Source organism: Cibotium barometz, chromosome 14 (genome assembly GCF_041138505.1).
Source record: "Cibotium barometz isolate CiBa-2024 chromosome 14, ASM4113850v1, whole genome shotgun sequence".
Taxonomy (NCBI): domain Eukaryota; kingdom Viridiplantae; phylum Streptophyta; class Polypodiopsida; order Cyatheales; family Cibotiaceae; genus Cibotium; species Cibotium barometz.
In genome coordinates this window covers 34,861,986-34,884,929 of record NC_141059.1, presented here as the reverse complement: position 1 = coordinate 34,884,929, position 22,944 = coordinate 34,861,986, and the positions used below count along the sequence as shown (strand labels likewise).

Sequence of the window (22,944 nt, the reverse complement as noted above, 5' to 3'; positions counted from 1 at the left end):
CTCCTCTTCGAGAGTCTCATGTATGATGCTCTCTGGGGGTTTGTGCTTCTTCACATAATCTTTCTTGGTGGTCTGCAGTTCTTCCCACAACTATCACTCGCAGCCTTCAGCTGCTCTAAGTCCGTCCTTAGACCCTCCTGAATATTCAGTTCCCCTTCCTCCACTGTATGGTCCTTGACCGTAGCCTTTCGGGCTTCCATTTCTGCCCAGAGTTCCCTATCACTAGGGCAGCCTCTGGCATTTCCTGTCGTTGCATCTGGGTCTCTTTCAACATCCGAATCTCGTCCTCCTGGTGGTTCACCTTTGCTGCAAATTCTTCAATCGTGTTATTCTTGGCCTATATCTCCTTGCAGAGGCCAACCAACTGTTTTTCATGTTGGTTCAGGACTCTGTCCAGCACTTTCTTCTGTTCGCCCAACGCCTTCTTGGTGTTGTCCTCCACTGCCTTCATGTATGCCTCCAGCTCCTGTAGATTCATTGTGGCAATTTCCCCCTAGTTGCTGCCCTAGGGGCCTGAGCAAGGGTCAGTGGGAAAGTGGTGGCAGAGGGGGTGCGCACTCTCAGCACAGCGGTGCAGCAGTGCAGGTGCACGCGCAGAGTCACAACAGTGCAGGTGGGTGGGCACTGGGTGCAGTGCAGCAAGGGCAGCAGGGGCACAGTGCAGCCCCCGACCCGGTGCCTAGTTGATGCTTACCATAGGACTCTCAGCACGCATGCCTTGGATGCCAGATGGACATTGACATCACCCGGAGCAACAGATAGTGCCCCCCCACATCCTGAGCATCTTGCTTTACTCTTGTTGGCCAGGTTGTCGTGGCCAACCATGTTTTGATGATTACCATGTGGTACAATGCTTCATGCTGGGTCTTTTCCCGCTCATGCATAGGCCAGATTCAAAGGCTTATCCGCAACTTCTTGTGGTCCAGCCGCGATGGGTGTGCTGCCAGGGCCAAGGTGGACTGGGGTGAGTTATCGTCCAATCCCTCCACAAAGTGCGATTAGGCATCATTGATCTCACTTCTCAGAGCAAAGCCCTACTAGGCAAGTTGATTGTCCAGTCCCCAGCCAGGAGGAGAACCCTGGAAGGATTTTCTTCTCACCCACATCTTGACTCACACCCCTTCCCGTGGACGTGCTTGGCTCCCAGCATCAGGTGTATTTTCTTGTCAGTCCCTATCCGCAAGATTGGCACCCTTTTCAAGGACAAGTTTGCGCCCAGTGTCTTAGGCCCTTCGTCAGTCACTCTGCCGAGGAGCCCCTTTGGCAGCCTCTTATGCGGAACTCATTCAGCTCCCTTCAGGCCACCCTCTTGGAGCCCCCAGCCCCACCTCGTTTAGAGTTGCATTAGCTCCAGTCTGGAACAGGCTGTGGATTTCTCGCTCCGCTTCCACACCCTCCCTCCCTCGGTACAGCAGGAGAGGCTTGCCTGCCTCAGCCTTGACATTAACTCTGCCATCCCCCGGAGTGGCACTCCCCCATGAATCTGTCTCCCGATTACATTTGGGTGCCTCCTCCTCACAACATGACGTTCCTTTGGCGATCTTTGACATCCAGGATTATCACCCCCCCACCACCGTTGTGGTAGGGGTGAACGAGTTCTTCCAGGAGAAAACCTAATAGAGGAGGATTATCCCTCACTCCCCCAGCGGGTGAGGATTGTGGGTTTCCACGACTGCCGGTGGCACATTGAACGTTCCCTGAGAAGGTTGCCGATGACCCAAAGTCTTGGGTCTGCTCAGTGAGCCTGCAGCCACTGGGGTGCCATCAGAGTCTGCAAAAGGATGCCCCGCCTGAGGTGCACCGAGTACTAGGAGAAAGTGATGCTTGGGGCCTTTTGATTGCAGGTTGGGCCTCCAAAGCCAATCTCTGGGATCCCACTGGAGGTGGATCAACGGGCAGCTCTCTCAAAGCCAAAGTCGCCGCATACTTCATGATTTCCTGGCAGATCACTGGCATACGCTCTGGGACAGCTTTCCTCCGCAGAAGGTTACTCTTTTCCTTTGGCTTTTGGCACACTGCATCCTCACGGTTGGTACCTGGCTCGCCATTGTAGGCCACCCTCCCTGTGCAGCCATTGCAGTGCCCAACGACATTGACTTGGGGACTGCCCAAAGGCCCAACAGATTTGGTGGAGGATCCTTAGGCTTTTCACATCCAAGTCGAGCACCCTCTGTTTCATCACATAGGGTGCGGTTGCCGAGGCTTCGGAGGAGGGAACAGCCCCATGACACCACACTGGCCTTGCGCTTCAGCTTACCCACTTTCGGATTTCGGTCATCCTAGCCTCCACGGTCCCAGTTACACAGTGGACCCTGGGACTGGAGTTTGTGAGATGGGAGATCATCATCAGTATCACCGCTTGGCATATCTGGCTGGAAAAATGCAGAGATGCCACAGAGCGTGATCACGGAAGTGGTCTGTTCCATTTGGCTAGACATCATCCACACCTTGCAAGGATGCTGGGAGCGCCTCACAGGCGACTCGTAGTGGGGTGCCAGGGCACCTTCCTATGCACCTGCAGCCCAGGCCCTTTTCTCACTTGAGAAGGCAATGGAACATCCTGGCACTACAGAACCCCCGTGTGGCTTTTCCCTCCCCCTCCCCAAATGTAGCCTCCCTCCAAGAGCGGCCAGCCAGAGAGGAAGCCCCTCTCTTTTAGTCTTTTCTTTTACCTCCTAGGAGGGATGTATACACTAGATCCTCTTGGGGCTGGTTTTTTGTAGTTCTCTTTTCTGCAGATGTTTCTCTTTCATGACTAATGAAGGATCTTTTCTTGGGTTCAAAAAGGATCATTTGGATCACCAGGAATGAGCAATATTCAATCAAGAAATTGATAGGATGTGCAAAATTTGGTTCATGCTTTGTTGGAATATCTTTGGATGGGCTAAAGCTGAAGAAGCGAAACAAACCGGGCTCCACTGGCTAGCGCAAAACAGACTTGGATGTGGCAATGACAAACTGGGCAAATTGCAAGACCTCTGACCTATAAGCTATGCCAATATTGATACATATTTGTAAATATCAGACCCAATAAGATATGCCAATATTAATACAGCCATGGTTAAATAATCCATGCAAAGGCCACCCAACAATCTGTTCTAATCAAGCAGCAATATTAAGAAGTACAGAAATTTGATAAATACAACAATATTTTAATAGCTCCATCTCTTGTTGTGAAAGAAATCCTTGGATTTTCGGCGCACCTTTGGGGTGTTTGGGATTTGAGGCTCCCCGAGCAGATAATTTTCTGGGCTTATTCGTTTCAAGCCTTGATCTTGAAGGTCCTCAGGAGGAAATGCAGCTCCACCATGTGCGTTCAAAAAGACACAATAGCAATGATCTGGCTCCACTAAAATCTGTCAATCCAGGGAGAGAAATTGCCAGAAAATGAAAATGAAACTTGTTTTCTGCAATATGAGATTCCAAATGTATGCAGTGGTAACAGTAACACAGAAAAAAACCCAAATTTCAAGTACCTTACTGAATATTATGAGAACAGCAAAAAGAAAAGTCTACTTAGCAATAATAATGGTCAGGATGCAAAGGAACGCTCATTCAAGAAGCCGTGGGGCAAACGTAATGACCATGGGCTGTCAAAATAGCAAACGATAGATTATGTACGTGATGAAAAATGTTTTGGATGTGGTAGTAAAGGTCAAATATATCCTAAGTGCCCACGAAACCCAAGGAATGCATGTAACGGTACAGAAAAGCCTCATGTAAATGTTGTGCCGGATGTAGAGGGAAACACAAGACACACTTCTAATGAGAGTCTCATACGTAAAGCATGGGGACAGTTAAAAAATCAACCTGCACTATTTCTTTTTGATGATGCATCCACGGACAATCTCATTTTTGTCAGATGGCCACTGTCATAGGGTTGGATGTTTCAGATTATGGCACTCAAATGGATGTAGATGTAGCTTTTGAGGGTAAAGGAGATAATGTAAGGCCAATTATTGGCAAACTCTGCATTCACAGACAGGGCTATCTCGATCATGAGAGTTTTATGGTTGCTCCTCTCACACGTTGTGATGTTTTGTTGGGAATGCCTTGGCATGCTTACATGGAGCCAAAGAAATCATACAAAGCCAACAAGATCAATTTTATGCATAGAGGTAGACAGATTGTTATAGATGCTAGTACTCCAGGAAGTACCATACCTATTGTCAATCTTGTACATGTCAATGAAAATCAGCTTGTTTTTACTTGGTTTTTGTAAGAGAGAGTGCCGTGCATGAAAGAGAGAATGTGATCAACTAACTCAAGAGCGAGTAAACTTCCTACATTGCTATAGTGATTGTTTTCGAGATGTGTTTCCTGGTGAGTTACCACCTAAGCATCCTAAAGATCATCATATTGATGTGATACCCGGTAGCACACCGCCCAATTGGCCTCCATACAGGGTAAGTGCAAGTCTGCAAGAAGAGATTATGGAGCAAGTAAATGACTTGCTTGAGAAAGGTTGATACAACCCAGCTCTTCTCCTTATTGTTCACCTGTGCTATTGGTACAAAAGAAAGATGGCACATATAGAATGTGCATGGATTATCATGCTCTTAACAAGGTAACGATAAAGAATAGGTTTCACATCCCACGCATTGACGACATTCTGGATAAGTTGGAAGGTGCAGCTTGTTTTAGCCGAATTGATCTCAATCAAATATGTGTGGCACCAAAGAAAACTGCCTTTCGTACGTAGTTTGGACTGTATGAGTTTCAGGTAGTGCCATTTGGACTTACCAATGCACCGTCCATGTTTAATCGTATGATGCACAAGATTTTCAAAAAACAAAGACAATTTACAAGTACTTTTTTTTATGATATCATTGTGTTTTCCAAAGATGAGAAACAACACCGAGAGCACTTGGCTATTGTGTTCGAAGAGCTTCGTAGTCACAAGCTCTACATTAACAGTAAAAAAGAGTGAATTCTTCTTATCAGAAATCCAGTACCTTGGTCACATTGTACCCAAGAGAAGGGGTACGCATGGATCCAACCAAATTGCAAGCAATTAAGGATTGGCCAGTGTTGCGAACCGTACATGAAGTTTAATGTTTTCTAGGACTGTGCTCATATTACCATCGTTTTATTAAGCACTTTGCTGAAATCGCTTCGCCATTGCATGATCTCACCAAGTAAAAGGTTGTATTTCAGTGAGGAGATGTACAAAAGAAGGCTTTTCATGGTTTAAAGCAAGCCATCATGTCTCGACCGGTTTTGATTGTGCCAAATTTGCATAAACCATTCTCCATCGAATGTGATGCATGTGGAGATTTTATTGGTGCAGTATTAAACCGAGAAGAAAATGTTGTAGCATACATAGTCACATAGAAACGCGTTTCTGGGCTGAGAAACTCCGAAACCCCGAAACGGCCGAAACGCATTTCAGAAATGGGGATTTTTTTCGTTTCTAAAAATATATATATATCTTTTTTAAAAATTTTATCTAAGTGTTTTTTTTTTAAAGAAACTTCCTACTTGAGCTCCGCAGACACAAGGACACCTTCTTGAGAGAGCTTCGGCTCCAGCCACCCCGCCCCCTCCCTCGCCAGCCAACCATCACCAGTTTCTTCCGAACCCATGAGGTGGAGGACACCGACATAGTGGATCTTGTGGTCCCTCCATGAGCTTCTCTGGACCTACCTCGCCCGAGAGGAGTAACCTTGGACCGAGCCTCTACACTCCAGAGTGCCCAACACCCTCGGCCCCCCCGTCGACCACGATCACCTCATCAGCTCCAGATCCAAGACATGCCCCACCACCATAGAGCTACCTTTCCACGTGACATAGGTGAGGAAGACCTCTCGGCCATACTCATTAGCCCCATTCTTGATATTTTGGAGAGTGGTATACCATCTACTCTGAGCTGATGTTGCTCTCATGTTTCTATGTTCTTAGTATTCCATGATGAGTTTCCATGGACAGTTTTGTATCACCCCAGTGAGATAGCTATGTTTATGTTTTCTTTCTGTTTTATTTTCCATTCCATGATGAGATATGCCATGGACATTATTGTATCACTTTGGTCTCATAGGCCCATTGGGTCTTTAGTAGACGCTTAATATCTCTCTTTCTCTCTCTCTCTTGCACACAATCTGCAGTCACCTCCTTTTCTTCTCCTCCTCCTCCTCCTCCTCCTCCTCTCCCCTAATTTCTGACAAATTTCCAAATATTCCCAATTCCCTAAATTCTCAATTGCCCAATTTCTCATAAATCCCCAATTTCTCACAATTGCCCAATTTCTCATGAGTCACAATTCCACAACTCCCCAATTGCCCAATTGTAACCACAATTGCCTAAGCTTTTACCATATTTTAAGTGCCTAGCTAGCACTAGGTAGGGCTACAAATAATTCTACAAACTACAAGTTCTAAACCATTTTATTGTATTTATATAGAAAAAACTATGAAATCTCTGCGTTTCTTAACCGAAAGACGAAACGTTTTGTCCCAAAACCTCATAAACCCTGAAACGTTTCTGGTGACTATGGTAGCATATGAAAGCCGACAATTGCAACTTGCGGAACTCCACTTGCAGATTTATGAGAAACAGATTTTAGCAGTGATTCATGCTCTCACGATGTGGAAACATTATTTGTTGGGAGGAGAATTCACCATTAAGACGGATCATCAAAGTCTTCAGTACTTTCTTACGCAAACTAAGTTGTCTGAAAAGCATATGAGATGGGTAAATTTCCTCTCTATGTTTCATTTTTAGATTTTACATACTTCCGGAGAATGTAGTAGCTGATGCGCTTTCCTGAAGGCCTCAAGTGCATGCCATTACCGTAGCCTATCATCAAGATCTCTCAGATATGCGTGACGCATATCACACAGAGCATATATGGGCTGATTTGTAGCGGGGGTAAACCAGCCCCAAACTATTCCATACATAATGGATATTTGATGATGCAGAATCACATTGTGTACATAAAAATTTAAGGCAAAAGATGTTGGAGGAATGCCCTAAGAAGACAGACAAAGAGGACATGTATCCAAAGCTACCTTGCACGTTTTATGGACCATTCCACAACTGCATATATGGACGCTTTTCAATTGCGGACAACTGACTAGAAGCCAAGGGGGGATGTCACAATCCTCCAAAAAGCTGTGACATATGGAAGGATTTCCAAGACATTGTCTTGGAAGTATCTAGGAGCATAATGGACTCACTCATGGAAGGGTGGTACTGGTAGCCCCAGTGAGTTATGTGAACTCATGGAAGGGTAGTAACCCTAGTGAGTTATGTGAACTCATAAAAGAGCAGTTGCTCTAGGGAGAACAAGATGGCAAGTTGGGAGATTTAATCCAAATTATTGAGCACAAGCATCTACCTATGAAATGCACTTGCATGTGTGAGTTGTTTTGTTGCCTGGACATTGCCTGGTATTTTACTTGTGAATGACCACGGGCAACGGGGACGCCTCGACACCCCGTGGACGCGTGTGTGCACACTTGTTTGGGACTAAGGCAGTGATTTTATGTGTTTTGCAAGTGGTAAGTGTACACACTTAACTCTATTTAAATATTATTGTCTTCTTTACTAAAGTTAATGGTTACAAGTTCAAACTCATTAAAATCTAGAAAAACTTATAACTCATACGTGAGTTCGCATCACAGTCGACTATAATAATGTAATTATTAGCGATGGGCACCCGGGCATCTAGTTTAAATCTCACGAGTTGCTAAAAGAGGCTGGGGAGACGATTTTTAAATCCCACGAGTTGCTAAAAGAGACTGGAGAGGCCAATGAGGTGATAGCTCAAGTGGTGAAGGTGTTCGTCTAGGACCAAGAGGTTCTAGGTTCCAAACCCCTCTTGGTGCTTCCTCGGCAAGATCGCCTATGAGCGGATAATTAAGAGCCTATGAGCGGATAACGGGCGCCTACTACGGGGGTGAAAAATCGGTAACTACGGGACTACTGGGATAGGTGACCTCTCGGGGAGTGGCCCCCAATTTCCAACATGGTATCAGAGCCGGGGATGGCATGTTGGGATGTTAGCGGAGCTTGTTGGCTTGCCAACTCCTCTCGACGGAGCTGAACGAAGACCGAATGCGTGTACAAGTAGATGGACACACACACACACACACACACACACATATATATATATATAGAGAGAGAGAGAGAGAGAGCAATTCAAATTTGTAGTGGAGAGACTAGGACTTCTTTGTGTGTGTGTGTAATGTAATGTTATATTAACGTCTTCAAAAGGCCAAAGTGACCTATGAGACCAAAGTTACAACCATGTGACATCTAATACATTGTCTCGAAAATAAAAGAAAGAATTGAAGGTAAGTATCTAGCCCTATAATACATCAGTAGGGAGCATCCGGAAGCAGCAACTAGGGAAAGTGGGAAGCTAATGCTACTGGGGTACATGAGTACATGGATACATGAATACATGAATATGGGGGAGTACAAAAGTGACAGTGAGTACAACAGTATATGGCTGGAGTGGTAATCATCCTAGCAGCTCTAGCATGGGTCTCTGCCAGATGGCCTGGATATCTGCCATAGTGAGATGCTTGGTCGGACGAGCCCGATGCCTCGCAATGATGCTCTGAATCCTCCGGTGTAGGCACCATCTCCGATGTGAGGATCCGCGAACCCTCGAGCGTCTGGATCTGCCCAATTGGATAGCTCTCTCAACTAGCGTCCCACGGGGTGCCTGTTGCTGGACTGTCGGCAATGTGTCCTCCCGGGTAGTCCCTCTAAAGAAGTCAGTAACCTGTCTCTCAGTGGACTCCCTGCCAGTCGGGCGTCTGCTCCTGATAATGGACTCTCTGAGCCTACGGATCTCCAGGAGATAAAACCCAAGCATCTCTAATCACAATAGTCCAGGACTCTAGCGAGTGGTCCAAATCCCTCTCTGAAAAGGCAATGGTAGCACCCTCGAATCTCATAATATGCTCTGTGTGTGTGTGTGTGTGTGTGTGTGAAAGATGATTGCCAAGGATGCATTGGGCTGTAGAGTCAGCATACAAGCAGTAGATGACATTAGCCATTTTTGGCCCGAATCCCATCTGAGCCATTGTCTGTGAGATAAAATCCCAGTTGACCGTGTCAAAAGCTTTAGCAAAGTCCACTTGCAAAATAAAAACATCCTGGTCAGAATATTTTGCATATTCAATAGCCATGAGAGCATTGCCAATATTATCATGGATCTGCCGCCTAGGAACAAAGCCATATTGCAAGGGATGCAGACCCTCATAAAGCACTTGGTGAAGACGGTGCACCAGCATTTTAGCAAAGAGTTTGTAAACAACAGGCATCAATGTGATGGACCTCCAATCCATGAGATGCTCACACAAATTCCGCTTGGGGATGAGTTTAACTATGCCATGCTTCCATGATTGGGGGAGTACTCCTGTATGCCAAGCCTCATTAATCAATCTTGGTCCTTGGGTCGTTCGGTCAGACAAGGGTGTCCACTCAGTGCCCTCTTATATGCCATTGCCACTCACCCACTTCTCAGATACTTGGATCATCTTACCGCGCAGGACCTTCTCATTGGTCTTCAGATTCCTGGAGCCCCTCCCTTTATGGCTCAGGCATATGCAGATGACTCCTTCTTTATGCAGCATAATTCTCCACAGCAGTTGAAGACTCTTATGGACACTCTCTCTATATACGGCATGGCTGCTGGCCTGCATGTCAATTTTGACAAATCCAGCCTCATACCTCTGCATCTATATGATTGGCATGTTCTTTTATGGCCCGGACACATTATGCAGCCCTATGATGTGGTCCGCCATCTTGGTTACCCTATTGGCTGGTACATCACTAGGAAACAACAGTTAAAGTGGATTTTTGACAAACTTCATGCCAAGCTCCACTACTGGAAGCTCTCCACCTGGCCACTCCATGTTAGGCTCCGGATTGTCCAGTCGATTATCATGGCCTATGTTCAGTACTATTTGCCTTTGATACATTGGACCTCTCAGGACACTTCTGCTTTCATGTCTCAGGCTATGGAGTTGTTATGGAAAACAAAGTCTTCTGCTAAAGCTTTAAGACTTATGCGGATGGCAAAAGTTTGTTCCCCGAGGATGCATGGCGGATTGAATGTGCTGAATATTGCGCATCATGTCTTGGCAAGGAAAATTCCTCTCCTACTCACCTTTTTTCGTCAGACGCAGCCATGGACTCATATGCTTGCAACCATGTGCACGGCCTTACGCACTTCTGCACATGGTGCATGGATCACTGATCACTGGGAGGTCATTTTGGGCAGATTTGTAGGTTCTATCCCGGGCTGCCCTTTTGCCACTTCACTTATTTGCGATTGGAAACAGGTCCTTTCGCATGCTCATTGGGCACCCTTCCTTTTGTCTCATGCCAATTCCCTTCGGCAGGAAAGCATTTACTAGAGTGCTGTTTTTGATTCTCCATTGGCCCTGCAAGAGCCGATTCGGGCATACAATCTCAGCAAATTGGGGATTAGGTGCATAAATGATGTTGTTGATGCTATTGGTCAAATGCTTTCCTTCCCTCAGCCTATGGCTTCCTATCCACTAGCCATGCATCACAGGTTCATTTGGGGGAAAATTGTTGACTTGTTGCAGCCTTTTCTTCCCATCCCTCCTTTATCTAACAGGGACAGATTACAGGATTGGCAGTTACACCCGGTGGGCTCAAATTCTCGTCCTGTTATTCTTTCTGACCTAACGGTTAGGACGACATACTCTTTCCTCCAGCCATCACCATGGATTCATTCACATGCTAATTCTCTTTGGCATATGACAAAATCACTTGCTTGGTGGCGAAAGAATCTTCGCAATTTATGGAGGAGTAAATTGCCTCTCAAGCAAAAGCTTTTCTTATGGCGTTGTCTTACAGGTTCCTTATCTGTGGGGGTCACTCTTGCTAAACGAAGGATTGCATCTGCTTCTTGTCTTCGATGCATGGCCCCTTCTGAGACGGTTCCTCATTTGTTTTGGACGTGCTCCAGCACTAAGGCCTTCATCCGCAAAATTTCCATGTTACTTCGCCTTCGTTTCCCTAACTCTTTTTTTGGGAAACACTTTTGGCTTTTTGGCATACTCCCTACAACCACGGTCCATTACTCTTTACTTTTGTACTGGGTCAGATATTGGGTTTTCTGGACCATATGGCAGGATCACAACATGAGATATTTTGGGAAACCGTTTTTGCAATCTTATCAGTATTTTAGACGCTCCTTACGGCAATCTGTTTATGATGCTTGCCACCAAGGAGATCTTCATCAGTCATGCCTGGAAATAGTTTCTCTTTGCTTTTGATTTCCCGCTGAGGCTCTCCGTTTGGAGACTCGTGTAAATTTCATTGATAATATATTGTTCATGGATTTACCAAAAAAAGTGTGTGTGTGTGTGTGTGTGTGTCTAACATGTCGGTGTAATCACGGGCCAAAAAGAAGATTGTGTGGGTAAATCCTAAGGGTACCAACCGTTACATCACTGACAGTACGAGCAACCTCTGGGCCCCATATCATCACAGTCTCTGGCTACCCAACGGCCGAGGGAGGGTGTTGGAAGGTTGTGGCCTGGCCGCCTACATCCCACATGCATAGAGTCTCAACCAATGGAATCATCTGTAAGTAATAGAAGAAGACTAGGGCCATTCTCATCCCTCCTCCACTAGTTCTTGTGGCTTGGAAGGGATTAGAGTGGTGGAGGTTAAGCAAGCAATGGCGTGAATACTACTCGGATGGGTGACCTCCCGAGGAGTGGCCTTCAATTTCAACAAGGGTCTTGGCCAAAGGCCAGTCCAAAATAATTATTGTTTTTTTTTTTTAAAGAGGTTAGGGAGAACTTTTTAAAACCCACGAGTTGCTAAAAGAGACTGGGGAGATTTTTGAAGCCCAGGACTTGCTTTTCTAGGAACCTAGTGTGCTTGACCAAGCAGGGTTACTTGCAAGGCATATAGCTACACACGTGGGAGGCAAAAAGGTTCCAAACCCCCCTTGTTGCTTCCTCGGCGACATCACCTACGGGCGGATAATTATGTTAGCAGTCATCTCCTATGTGTACACTATACCAAGGCCTCTGTTGTAGGTGTGCCCACCCGTTTGTAGTGTTTCCCCATTTTTTCTCACTCTCTATGTATTTTTTCCATTTTTCTAGAGGTGTGGAGGGTTGTTGTCACCTTTTGGTCCATCTCCATGTCTCGAGCCACTCTTCTGGGATTGTTACTCCATAGAGCAGCCAAATTTGTGCCATGTTTACATGGGGCCAAGCCGCTGTCCCATGTGAAAGGGCCACTCTTTTGGTGTCACATGGATGGGAGCCAGATTCGTGCCACCCGTGTGTGACCTGCTTCATGCTGTATGGACACGAGCCTGTTGGTACCACCCATGTATAGCCAGGATGGCGTCCTACCTATGGGATTGTCACTCCATAGGAAGACCAAGACATACATTCATATTTCTGTCGCGCCAGTTTTGTGCCCAACAGGAAGTTTTTGTACAAGTTTCATGAAAGGGAGATTTCATCCATTAATGTGCACATGCATTTATGACTGCATGCATAAACTTGTTTTCGCATGATTTGTTTGCGTGTGTTTGCTTGTTTTGCCGTGCCACTACACTAGAGGGGGATGCCCCTAGTGTACCGTGGGAGTGCTGCTTTTGTTGACACATTATTGTGGCGTGTGAACAGGTGGTAAGTATTGCCCTCGTTGGCCTTTTCTAATGTAAAATTCATAAAGTCATGTACACCTTAATGTTAATAAGCTTGGATGTTCACACATTTAAAATTTGGTCCGGACACTTTCTAATGTGAGTGCCCATGAGCTAACCTTTGAATAATAATTAATAATAATTAAAGCATGTATTGCATGGGAAAACAATCCCCCTACACACGTGGGTGGCTAATGGAAGGGGGTGCCTGTACCTGCCTTACAGCCGTGTGGTACCCGCTTGAAGCTACTGATGTACCTGCTGAACGTGTGCTGTACCGCCTCCTATGCTGTACCCGCTTGTTGTATGTGTGTTGTACCTGTCTACAGACTGTACCCGCCTGCTATACCTGTGTTGTACCTGCCTGCAGACTGCACTCAACTGCTGTACCTGAACAATACCTGCTGTACCTATGTTGTACCTGCCTGTAGGACATGTACTTGTTGTACCAAGCCTATGCTTGCTATACCAGGACCTGTACTTGCTGTACCAAACCTATACCTACTGTACCTCGTGGATTGTACCGCGTTGTACCTGCTACACCCATGGTTGTACTAGGTGGACCTGACTGCATGGTAAAAGGAATGCATCTCCATTGACTCCTGCTACAAGCTATACCAGGTGCCTTGTATTTCTTATTGTGTAAAACTAAAATTTTCTAAATTAAGTTCAAAGATTTCTTTAAGTTTTATGCAGAGCACAAACAAAGCATGTTTATGGTAACCATACTCAGGAAACTTTCCTAGTTTGGTTTGTTTTTCCTTGAGTGGTAGTGCTAACTGCGCCCTCAGAATTCTGAGAGCCAGTGAAGGTTAGAAACACTAGGGAGTCCGGAAGCAAAGCTTATCTAGGAGAACCAGGCAATGTTCCCTCCACGGTGTACCCCTTTGCCTGTGCTAGTACGGGTATGTCTGTTGGTGCACGATCCTGGAAGACCAGTGAAAGGCAGGTGTGCACCCAGTGAAGATGGGAGTGTGCCTGTGACTTGGAACTTCTTCGACTGTCCAGCCTTCATCAACAAGTACCCAATTGTTTGAGTTGTATTCACTCCATGTGAGGAGAAATTTTGCTTATTGGCCCGTGACACTTTACATATAAATACTCCAAGAAACACAAATGTATTGAGAGGGGGGGGGGGGGGGGGGGGAGCAGGGAGAGCGGCCATTTCCGACTCCAGTGTTGGTGTCAAGTCTGTGTGTATTTTGTCTTCCGATTTGTAGGCCTCCTATAGGGAGCGGTTACATTAGTATCAAAGCCCGATCGTCTCTCTTTCTCAAGAGGAGACACGGTGTTTTGAGATTCGAAGCATACACAAACACTTGACTCAATGGACAGCCAAGGCAATCCTTTGGAGGTGCCAAATTCAAGAGATCAATCAAGTGCTTCACGTGATTTTGATGCATTGCTTGGAAGGCACAAACATCTTGAGAGAGGTTATGATAGTGCATTCATGGGACAGCCATCCTGTGGAAAAGAGCCTATGCATGAGGATGAACCCAATGCATTGAGGGCTGAATTGGAGCACATGAAGAAGCTTTTGCACGCAAAGAAGCAAGAGCTGAAATTTCTGCATGAAGATCCCCATGTACAAAGCGTCATTGAAGCAAGGAAAGCTGATGCTATGGTGGATATGACCTTTGAGTCCATGGCTCGTGAAGTGGGCAAGAAGCCAAGCAAGTTGGCACCTCTCTTATCTCATCCGCAAGGGTGATCTCAAGGAAGGAGAGGATGGAGAGCTAGTATTCAAGAATCCACCTCATTTAAAGCAGGGAGAACCAGCATCTCAATGGTTGAGGTCTTTTATACACAGGGAAGACGTCAACTTCAACACGTTTCATACTAAGAAGGTCTTACTACCAAGATCTTATTTTGCTTTGTTAGAGTGTCTAATCGCATACAAATTTTTAGTGTGAAGGTTGGGAAGGTCTTTGCACGTGATAATGATTCACGGGCCAGTGTCTAGTCCCAGTACAAGGATGGTAAAAAAATCTCTTCAATTTTAGTAATGCAAGAGAATGCAATGATTTTTTATGCAAAAGAGAACTTCCCACACTGAGTTTACACCCCAGCCCAATTTATGGTAACACGGCACTAATGATAGTGAGATTAGTGCTTAATTAATATGATTAAGGTAACATATTTTGGTGGCCAAAATTGGGCTTGTACAATGCAACATTGAGAGGATTTTTTGTATAGACTTCTTGCACTAGATGAGGAGAAGTGAATTGTGCAAAGAACTAGCTCAAAAACTCATAAATTAACCCAAATATGTCTAGAATTAGGCGACCACGTTTTTTCTTGCTGTGGTCGCATCCGTGGATGAAATGGGCCAAGTCTTCATTCGTAGAGTTCTTGCACCATTTCTAAGCTAGCTCTTAAGGGGCTTGGACCAATTTTAACCAGCACGAAGCTTTCATCAAAAGACCAGTCAGAATTCCAGCACCGTTTTTGGACTATGTAGCAAAGATGCGCCTAATTCCTCTCTAAGGTATAGAAGCACCTAGGGTTGGGTAATGTGCTCCTAAAATTTTAAGAGAAATAGTGGCTTCGTGGAGGAGACCAAGCTCTTGCAATTTTGGACCACAAGTAGAAGAGAAGGATAAGCTTGATCTTAGTTAATAATTAGGTGATTCGTGAAGTAATTAGACTAGTGTGAGCTAAGGCTAAGCTAATGGAGAGCTTAAACCAAGCTTTGATACCATTTTGAAATTCATGGATCAAGCTCTCTACTACTGACAATCAACTATCTAATTAGATTGTAATCCTGATCTAATTAACATGTGATTAGTACTAAGCTAAGCTAGGGTGGGTGATACCTACTAACAAACATAATGAATGAGCTAAGCTAATTTAGCTTAAGACAAGCTCAATTAGGTTACAAGATTGAGGGGGATTTGTTACCATATTATAGTAGTGATGTGTGTGAACACACTTAGGACCGCCGGGGCACTTTTTCCCTCACTAGGAGGTTTTTTCCCCCGTGCATTGTATATACGCCCATTATCTTCTAGGGCTTGTTATCTTTCATTTTTGGCACTCATAATACACTACTGTGTTGTGCTCAAGCTTCCTCATCTTCTTGAAGTTGTGTGTGCATTCCTGCAACCCTAATTCCAACAATTGGTATCAGAGCAGGCTTCCTCCTCCCGGGCAGCATCACCGGCACCTGCCGCTTCATCTCCTCCGATTGCAACGAGGTTTCACGAGCGTCTGCAGGTTAGTATATGCCGTGGGCGAGCCCGTAGGGCTCGGTCGTTTCAGAATTTTGATCTGAAGTCATTTCGCCCTCCGTTTTTGCATTCCAAGTACTGCGCAGGCAAAATCGTCCTACTGTGCAGATTTTCTGTCAAGATTAAAATCTGCAGGACAGGTGCCCATTCGTCTGTTTTGGGCTGTGCTATATAGCACAGGTCGATTTTATACAGGTTTACCTCTTGCAGACAGCATTTACATCTAGTAGTACAGTCATTGGCCATGGCTGACAACAATGATGTATTCCGCATGTTGGCTGCTGAGGATAAGTTGGATGGCACCAACTATCCATTGTGGGCATATATGATGCGACATGTATTGGTAGCAAAGGGGTTATGGAACATTGTGCAGGGTATTGATGCACGTCCTATTGTGGCTGGGAATGCTGCAAACACATCAGAAACAGGTACTGTTGATGATGGTGCAGGCACAAGTGCTGTAGCAGCTGTTCGAGAACCACCACTTTCAGCAGAGCAGATTCGTTGGGATGGTAGAGATGCGCAGGCTCATGCCTTGATTGCGCTGTCTGTCAAACGTACCATTATCCCACATATTCGCTCCTGCAGGACTTCTAAGGATGCTTGGGATGTACTTGCCACATTGTATCAGGCAAGAAATGAGGCTCGTGTTGCTTATCTCCGAAAACAGTTGGAGAATGAGCATATGAACGAAGGTGATTCTATGGATAGCTTTTTGACAAAGATCAAGGATTTCAAAGAGCAGCTCATTTCTGCAGATGAAATCCTGTCAGACAGTTCACTTGTGCAGACTGTTTTGAATGGTCTACCAGATTCTTATCAGGGTTTTGCTTCCACTCTTCGCTTGATGATGAAAGGCAATCCCAATGCCTTATCATTTGAGGAGTTAGTTTCTGTTTTGCTGCAAGAAGACCAGTCAAGGCAAAACAGGAATAGTATGCGTGTCGCAGATCAAGCTTTCGGTGCTAGTCAGAGAAGCGGGAAAGGTAAAGATGGCTTTTCTTCTAGTAAGCAGAAATCTGCAAATGCTGCGCAACCAAAGAAGGAAGACAAAGATGAGAAGAAGGGTGACAAACAGAAGACATTTTGCAAGTACTGTAAGGGAAATGATTATGTCATCAAAGCGTGTCCTAAGCTGGCTGCGAAAGAGGCTAAGAAGAAAGAGGCTGGTATGGCTGTTGCAGATGCCTCTCCTTCTAACAATGAATCTGCTAATGTTGTGCTAGATACAGAATGGGCATTCAATGCGCAGTGCAGTTATGACCCATCTTTGCATGACACATGTATGTCTGCAGTAGATTCAGATGTATGGTACTTTGACAGTGGTGCCACTAAGCATATCACCTCGCAGCGCAGTTTATTCACTTTCCTTGAGTCTGCTCCCACAGGGAATACTGTCACTTGTGCCAATAACTCCTCTTATCCCGTTAAAGGAGTTGGACAGATTGTGCTGAATGTTGCAAATGGCAACACCTTTACACTTTTTGATGCATTGTATGTGCCAGGGATCAAAAAGAATCTGCTATCAGTCTCCGCATTTGCCAAAACAGGTTTGGTTGTAAAATTTGTGGATGACAGATGTACTGTTCATGATCTCTCTTGTGGTGACATCATTGTAGCATCTGGTTCACTATGTCGAGGGCTGTATAAGCTCAATATGGATGGCAAATGTGTAGAGGATTCAGCATGTGCTATTATGGATACGCAGGCTATTTCAAATGCAAAACTGTGGCATGCACGTTTTGGTCATCTGAATTTTGCAAGTTTGCTGCGCCTGCAGAAATCTGAAATGGTGTCTTCTTTGCCTAAGCTTGAGGCACCTGTCAAGCATGTTTGTGAGGGCTGCATATTGGGTAAAATGCAGCGTGCTTCCTTTCCCAAAGATGGATCAGTGAGAGCTGAACGCAGATTGCAGCTTGTTCACAGTGATGTTTGTGGTCCCATGCAAACTCCATCATTTGGAAACTACCTTTACTTCGTGACTTTCATTGATGATTTTACCAGGCATGCATGGGTATATCCTTTGAAGGCAAAGTCCGAAGTGTTTTTGTGCTTCAAACAGTTTTTGGTTATGGCTGAAAATGTGTCAGAAAGTAAGATGGGCACCCTCCGTTCAGATCGAGGGGGGGAGTATATGTCTTCAGAATTTAATGCATTTCTGGCTGAGCGTGGGATAAAACACCAATGTACAGTGCCGTATACACCACAGCAAAATGGTGTGGCTGAGAGAAAAAACAGGTCTCTCATGGAAATGGCAAGATGTATGGTTAAGAGTCAAAGTCTACCACATGGTTTTTGGCTTGAGGCTGTCATGTGTGCCACTTATGTACTAAACAGGTGTCCCACCAAAGCATTACAGGTTGTCACTCCATATGAGGCTTGGCATGACCGCAAGCCATCTGTTGGCCATTTACGTGTTTTTGGTTGCCTGGCATATGCATTAGTGCCTGTGCAACATCGCAGAAAATTGGATGACAAAGCTGTCAAATGTATTTTTGTTGGATATAGTGCTGAGAGCAAAGGCTATCGTTTGTATCATCCACAGACAAAGCGCATTTTGGTTAGCCGTGATGTTGTATTTGTGGAAGATGCAGTTCAGCCCTTGGTTTCATGTACTAAGGAGACAGATATCAGCTCACGTGATGTCTATGATACATTGTTGCCTCTTTTCAGTGGTGCACTGAAACCGGCCTCTGATAGAAACCAGAGTGCGGTAGGAGCAATCACCCGTCCACTTGTAGTCTAGATGAGAAACAAAAACACAGATTGAGGCTAGAGTGCCCAAATCTGAAAACACAACGACACCTGTTGGCCCCAAAGCTTGGCGCCCCTTGCGGTATTTCTTTATTCCATTAAAATAATATGTATGGCTGAGTACAACACAAAAACCAGCCAAGAGTTTACACCTGTAGTCCAATCTGACTGCCCACAAATCCTTCTCAGCACAGAGGATCTATGCACACAGATCTGTGTCTTCAAGCAACACACTGTGCCTCCCTCTGATCAGCCAAGTTCACAAAGCAGGCCAGCCATGGGCATACATCTGGCATAACTCAAGAGCCTGATACATTTTCTCAGCTCAACATACATGTGCTGTTCAATCCCTGTCTTAATCCCTTGTCAATCTGCCATACTCCTCCTCTCACAAGGAGCCAGATAACACATACCTGTAGCAGACATCAAGCAATAGAAAGAGAGATAGATGAACAGAGTCAAGGCTTACCAAGTTCAGCTCGTGAAACAACTCTGGAGGAAGCAACAGCACCAATCTGTGCCTGCAGGCACTTGAACCCACAATCCTGCTTCACACGTGTGCTTGCACTTGCCTGTATCTTCCTCCTGATGCTCACTCCTATGCTGTCCTTGTACAGTACAGATCTGAAAATCAGCACAGTACCCGTCTGTACCGCCTCGGGATACGTGCCAGGCGTTGTACTTGCATAAACAGCCTGCTGTCCACTTCTGTACTTGCCTGAATCAGCATACACAGGTCTGTCCAGCACCTGTAAACACTTCTGCAGCAACTGTACCTTCTGTACCTTGCTGCCCGTACACTGTACGGCAGCCGTACCAGGTGTACCTGCTGAAAAACACACTGCACAGCCTGTACAGGGCTTCTGCGCAGCCAACCAGCAGCAGCTCTGTGCGCCGCCAGCAACAGGGGAGAAAGAGAGAGAGAAAGAGAGAGTCCAGTACTGGCCGTACAGTGCTGTACGGCTGGTTCCTTCAGAAAAACAGCAACAGTCTGCAGCAAAACAGCCGCCTTCTCCTCCTCTTGAGCTTTCCCACGATTGTACACAAGCGCATGAAGGGAGCCTCTCCTTTTGCTACACGATTCCCCAAAAAGGGAAGAGAGAGAGGGAAGAGAGAGAAAACTCCTTTCCAATTTAATCCCTAGGGCCCCAACTTAATAAGTTCCAAGGGCCACTAAGGCCTAGGGGCAAACTCCAATAAACATTAAAACTTAATGTTTCTAATGTTCCCCCTTCACACCTAGGGTTGTCCACACATCTTAAACACTGTCCGGGCACCCCCCATGTGAATCATAGAATATTCTGACTCTGCAACCACCATGCCCACACTTGTCCTGCTCCATTTTCACAGGGCCATGACATACCCCCCTCTTGAAAGATGGCAAGCGTCCTCGATTGCATTCTGGTGATGCATCAAAATTTCCAAAGTGAAATATACAATATGGCAAGATCAGCGTCCCAATCTCTCTGAGCCATTCACATGTATCAACATTCACTGCAAACCAATGGCATAGTAATAGTCCAAGTTGTATACCACTGTGAACCATACATATCCACAAAAATCTCCATGTGACTAGTACACATATATCATAGAAGTCCCATAAACAGATGTACTGTCAGCCTCAGTACCTTCGGGTGAGATAAAAACTGCACCAAGCGACCTCTAGATGTCATCTGAGCCTGTCTGTACCAAGGGAGTGGAGGTGCTACCCCCCTCTTGAGCATCAGGTAATGCTCCAGACCCATGCTCTGCTGAACCTGAATGAGCCACAATAAGAGTCGGCTCTAACTCAAAGGCATCGAGATAAAGTTGCAAAACCTGAGGTGAATCTGTTAAGTCACCTTCCTCCATCCACTTCGCATCCATCGGTGAATAGTTCTTGAACTTCACAAGATAGCGACGGGAAACTTTACCTCGTACCTTCCTTTCTTTATGTGCCAGTATCTGCTCTGGAATCAGAACCTCATCAAGTTCCTCAACTTCCGGCTGAGCCTCATCTGATACATCCTCAGGCACATCCCCACGGAAAGGTCTAAGAAGACTCACGTGAAAAGCATTGTGAATCCTCCAGTGATCTGGTAACTTCAAACGATAGGTTACCTCACCAATCTTTTCCAAAACCTGAAAAGGCCCATAATATCGCATACTCAACTTAGGGAATAAGCGCTCTTTACCCTTCATCTTCTTGAGTCTAGCCTTTTCAAAACGCAAAAGAACCCAATCACCCAATGCAAACTGTAAATCACGTCTGTGACGGTCTGCGGCTTTCTTTTGCTTCTGCTGAGTTTTCTGGAGGGCCAACTTAACTCTCCGATAAGCTTCATCCAAGCTCTCCACATACTGATCAGCCTCAAAAATTTTATCCTTTGTATGCAAAATGGGTGGAACCTTCTTCCCTCCTTCTACAATCTCAAAAGGCGCCTTGCCTGTCGAGCTATGTACAGTGTTGTTATATGCAAACTCCACCAAAGGAAGATACTTTTCCCATTGGTGCTTGTGCTCTGACACATAACACTTTAGAAGATCCAACACTGTAGAGTTAGCCTCTTCTGACTGACCATCTGTCTGTGGATGAAATGACGATGAAAACTTGAGAGTTGTACCCATGTTGTCAAACAACCCTCTCCAAAACAAACTCGTCATCCGTGGATCACGGTCACTAATGATAGACATAGGCAAGCCATGATACTTGAAGATGTTCGCCATGAACAACTTCACCATATGATCCACTTTAATTGTCTTCCTCACGGGAATGAAATGAGCCTGCTTACTGAACCTGCATATGATTGTCCAGATACCATCATTTCCCGTTTGTGTCCGTGGAAGATCAAATACAAAATCCATGGCAATGCTCTCCCAAGGTCTATCCGGAATAGGTAAAGGCTGTAATAACCCTGGTGTCTTCTGACGGTCAAACTTTACCTTCTGACATACGATGCATTGCCTCACAAAGGCATCAACATCTCTTCTCAAGGTTGGCCAATAAAAGAAAGTGTCCACTGCTTTGACCGTGGCGTCAATACCTCTATGACCTGCATACGGTGGAGCATGACTTTCAATCATAACCTTGAGTCGCAATGGCCTGGTAACACACAGTCTGCCATGCATCAATAAAAACCCATCTCTGAGAGTATAGTGCTCATGCCGCTGACCCTCAGACATCTGATCATACAACCTTTCAAAGTCCTCATCATGGGCATACTGCTCTTTCATTTCATCAAGCTCATGATGATAAGCAAGTGAAACTGCAGAGACCTGTGGCTTGCGTGACAAAGCATCTGCCACTACATTCTTTTTGCCTTCCACATGCACAATCTGGAAGTGAAACATTGACAAAAAGTTTGCCCAACGCATATGCTTCTCTGAAAGCTTAGTCTGCGTGAGGAAATATCGCAAAGTCTGATGATCTGTCTGCACAGTGAAATCAGCCCCAAGCAAGTAGTGTTTCCATGTAGAAAGAGCGTGAATTACAGCCAACATCTCTTTCTCATACACCTGCAAATGCTTCTCGGCATCTTGCAAAACTCTACTCTCATAGGCTATCACGTGTCCCTCTTGCATGAGAACTGCACCAATGCTACTTCCACATGCATCACACTGGACAACAAAAGCCTTTCGGAGGTCCGGTAACACCAATACTGGGTCCGAAGTAAGCTTTTCTTTGAGCTTTTTGAATGCTGTAATTTCCCGATCAGCCCATCTAAACGGAGTTGCTTTCTTCGTCAAAGCATGAAGAGGCGAAGCAATTTCAGCAAAGTGCCGTATGTAACGCCTGTAATAGGAACACAATCCTAGAAAGCTGCGTACATCATGCACGGTCCTCAAAGCTGGCCAATTAAGTATTGCTTCCACCTTTGCTGGATCCATACGGACTCCATGACCAGACACAATATGCCCCAAGAAATGTATCTCCTGCAAGAAAAACTCACTCTTCTTGCCATTAACCACCAATCTATGGTTTCTGAGTTCTGCAAACACAATGGCCAAATGCCTTCTATGCTCTTCCTCAGTTCGTGAATGCACAATCATATCATCAAAGAATGTGCCCACAAACTCTCTATGAGGCCTGAAAATCCTGTCCATCATTCTGTTAAATGTGGCAGGCGCATTCGTCAAACCAAAGGGCATAACCAAGAACTCATACAACCCAAATGTGGTTCGGAATGCTGTCTTATGCACATCCTCGGGTCTAATGCGTATCTGATGATACCCGCTTTTCAAGTCAATACGACTAAAAACTGTGGAGCCCTGTAAGCGGTCCAAGATGTCATCGATCCTTGGTATGGGGAATCGATTCTT

General features: G+C 45.4%; 1 protein-coding gene across 9 annotated transcripts in view; it reads right to left on the bottom strand.

Moving 5' to 3' along the window:
* The window catches only part of CW7, a 124,073-nt gene that overhangs the window by 55,091 nt on the left and 46,038 nt on the right, over positions 1-22,944 (bottom strand). For all 9 annotated transcript variants that reach the window (XR_015267388.1, XR_015267387.1, XR_015267392.1 and 6 more), the window contains exon 11: positions 3,204-3,356. Coding sequence is in view for 2 of the 9 variants with exons in the window: in XM_086808489.1 (XP_086664615.1) it covers positions 3,204-3,356 (153 nt within the window). In the remaining 7 variants the exon portion in view is untranslated. The remainder of the gene's footprint in view (positions 1-3,203; positions 3,357-22,944) is intronic.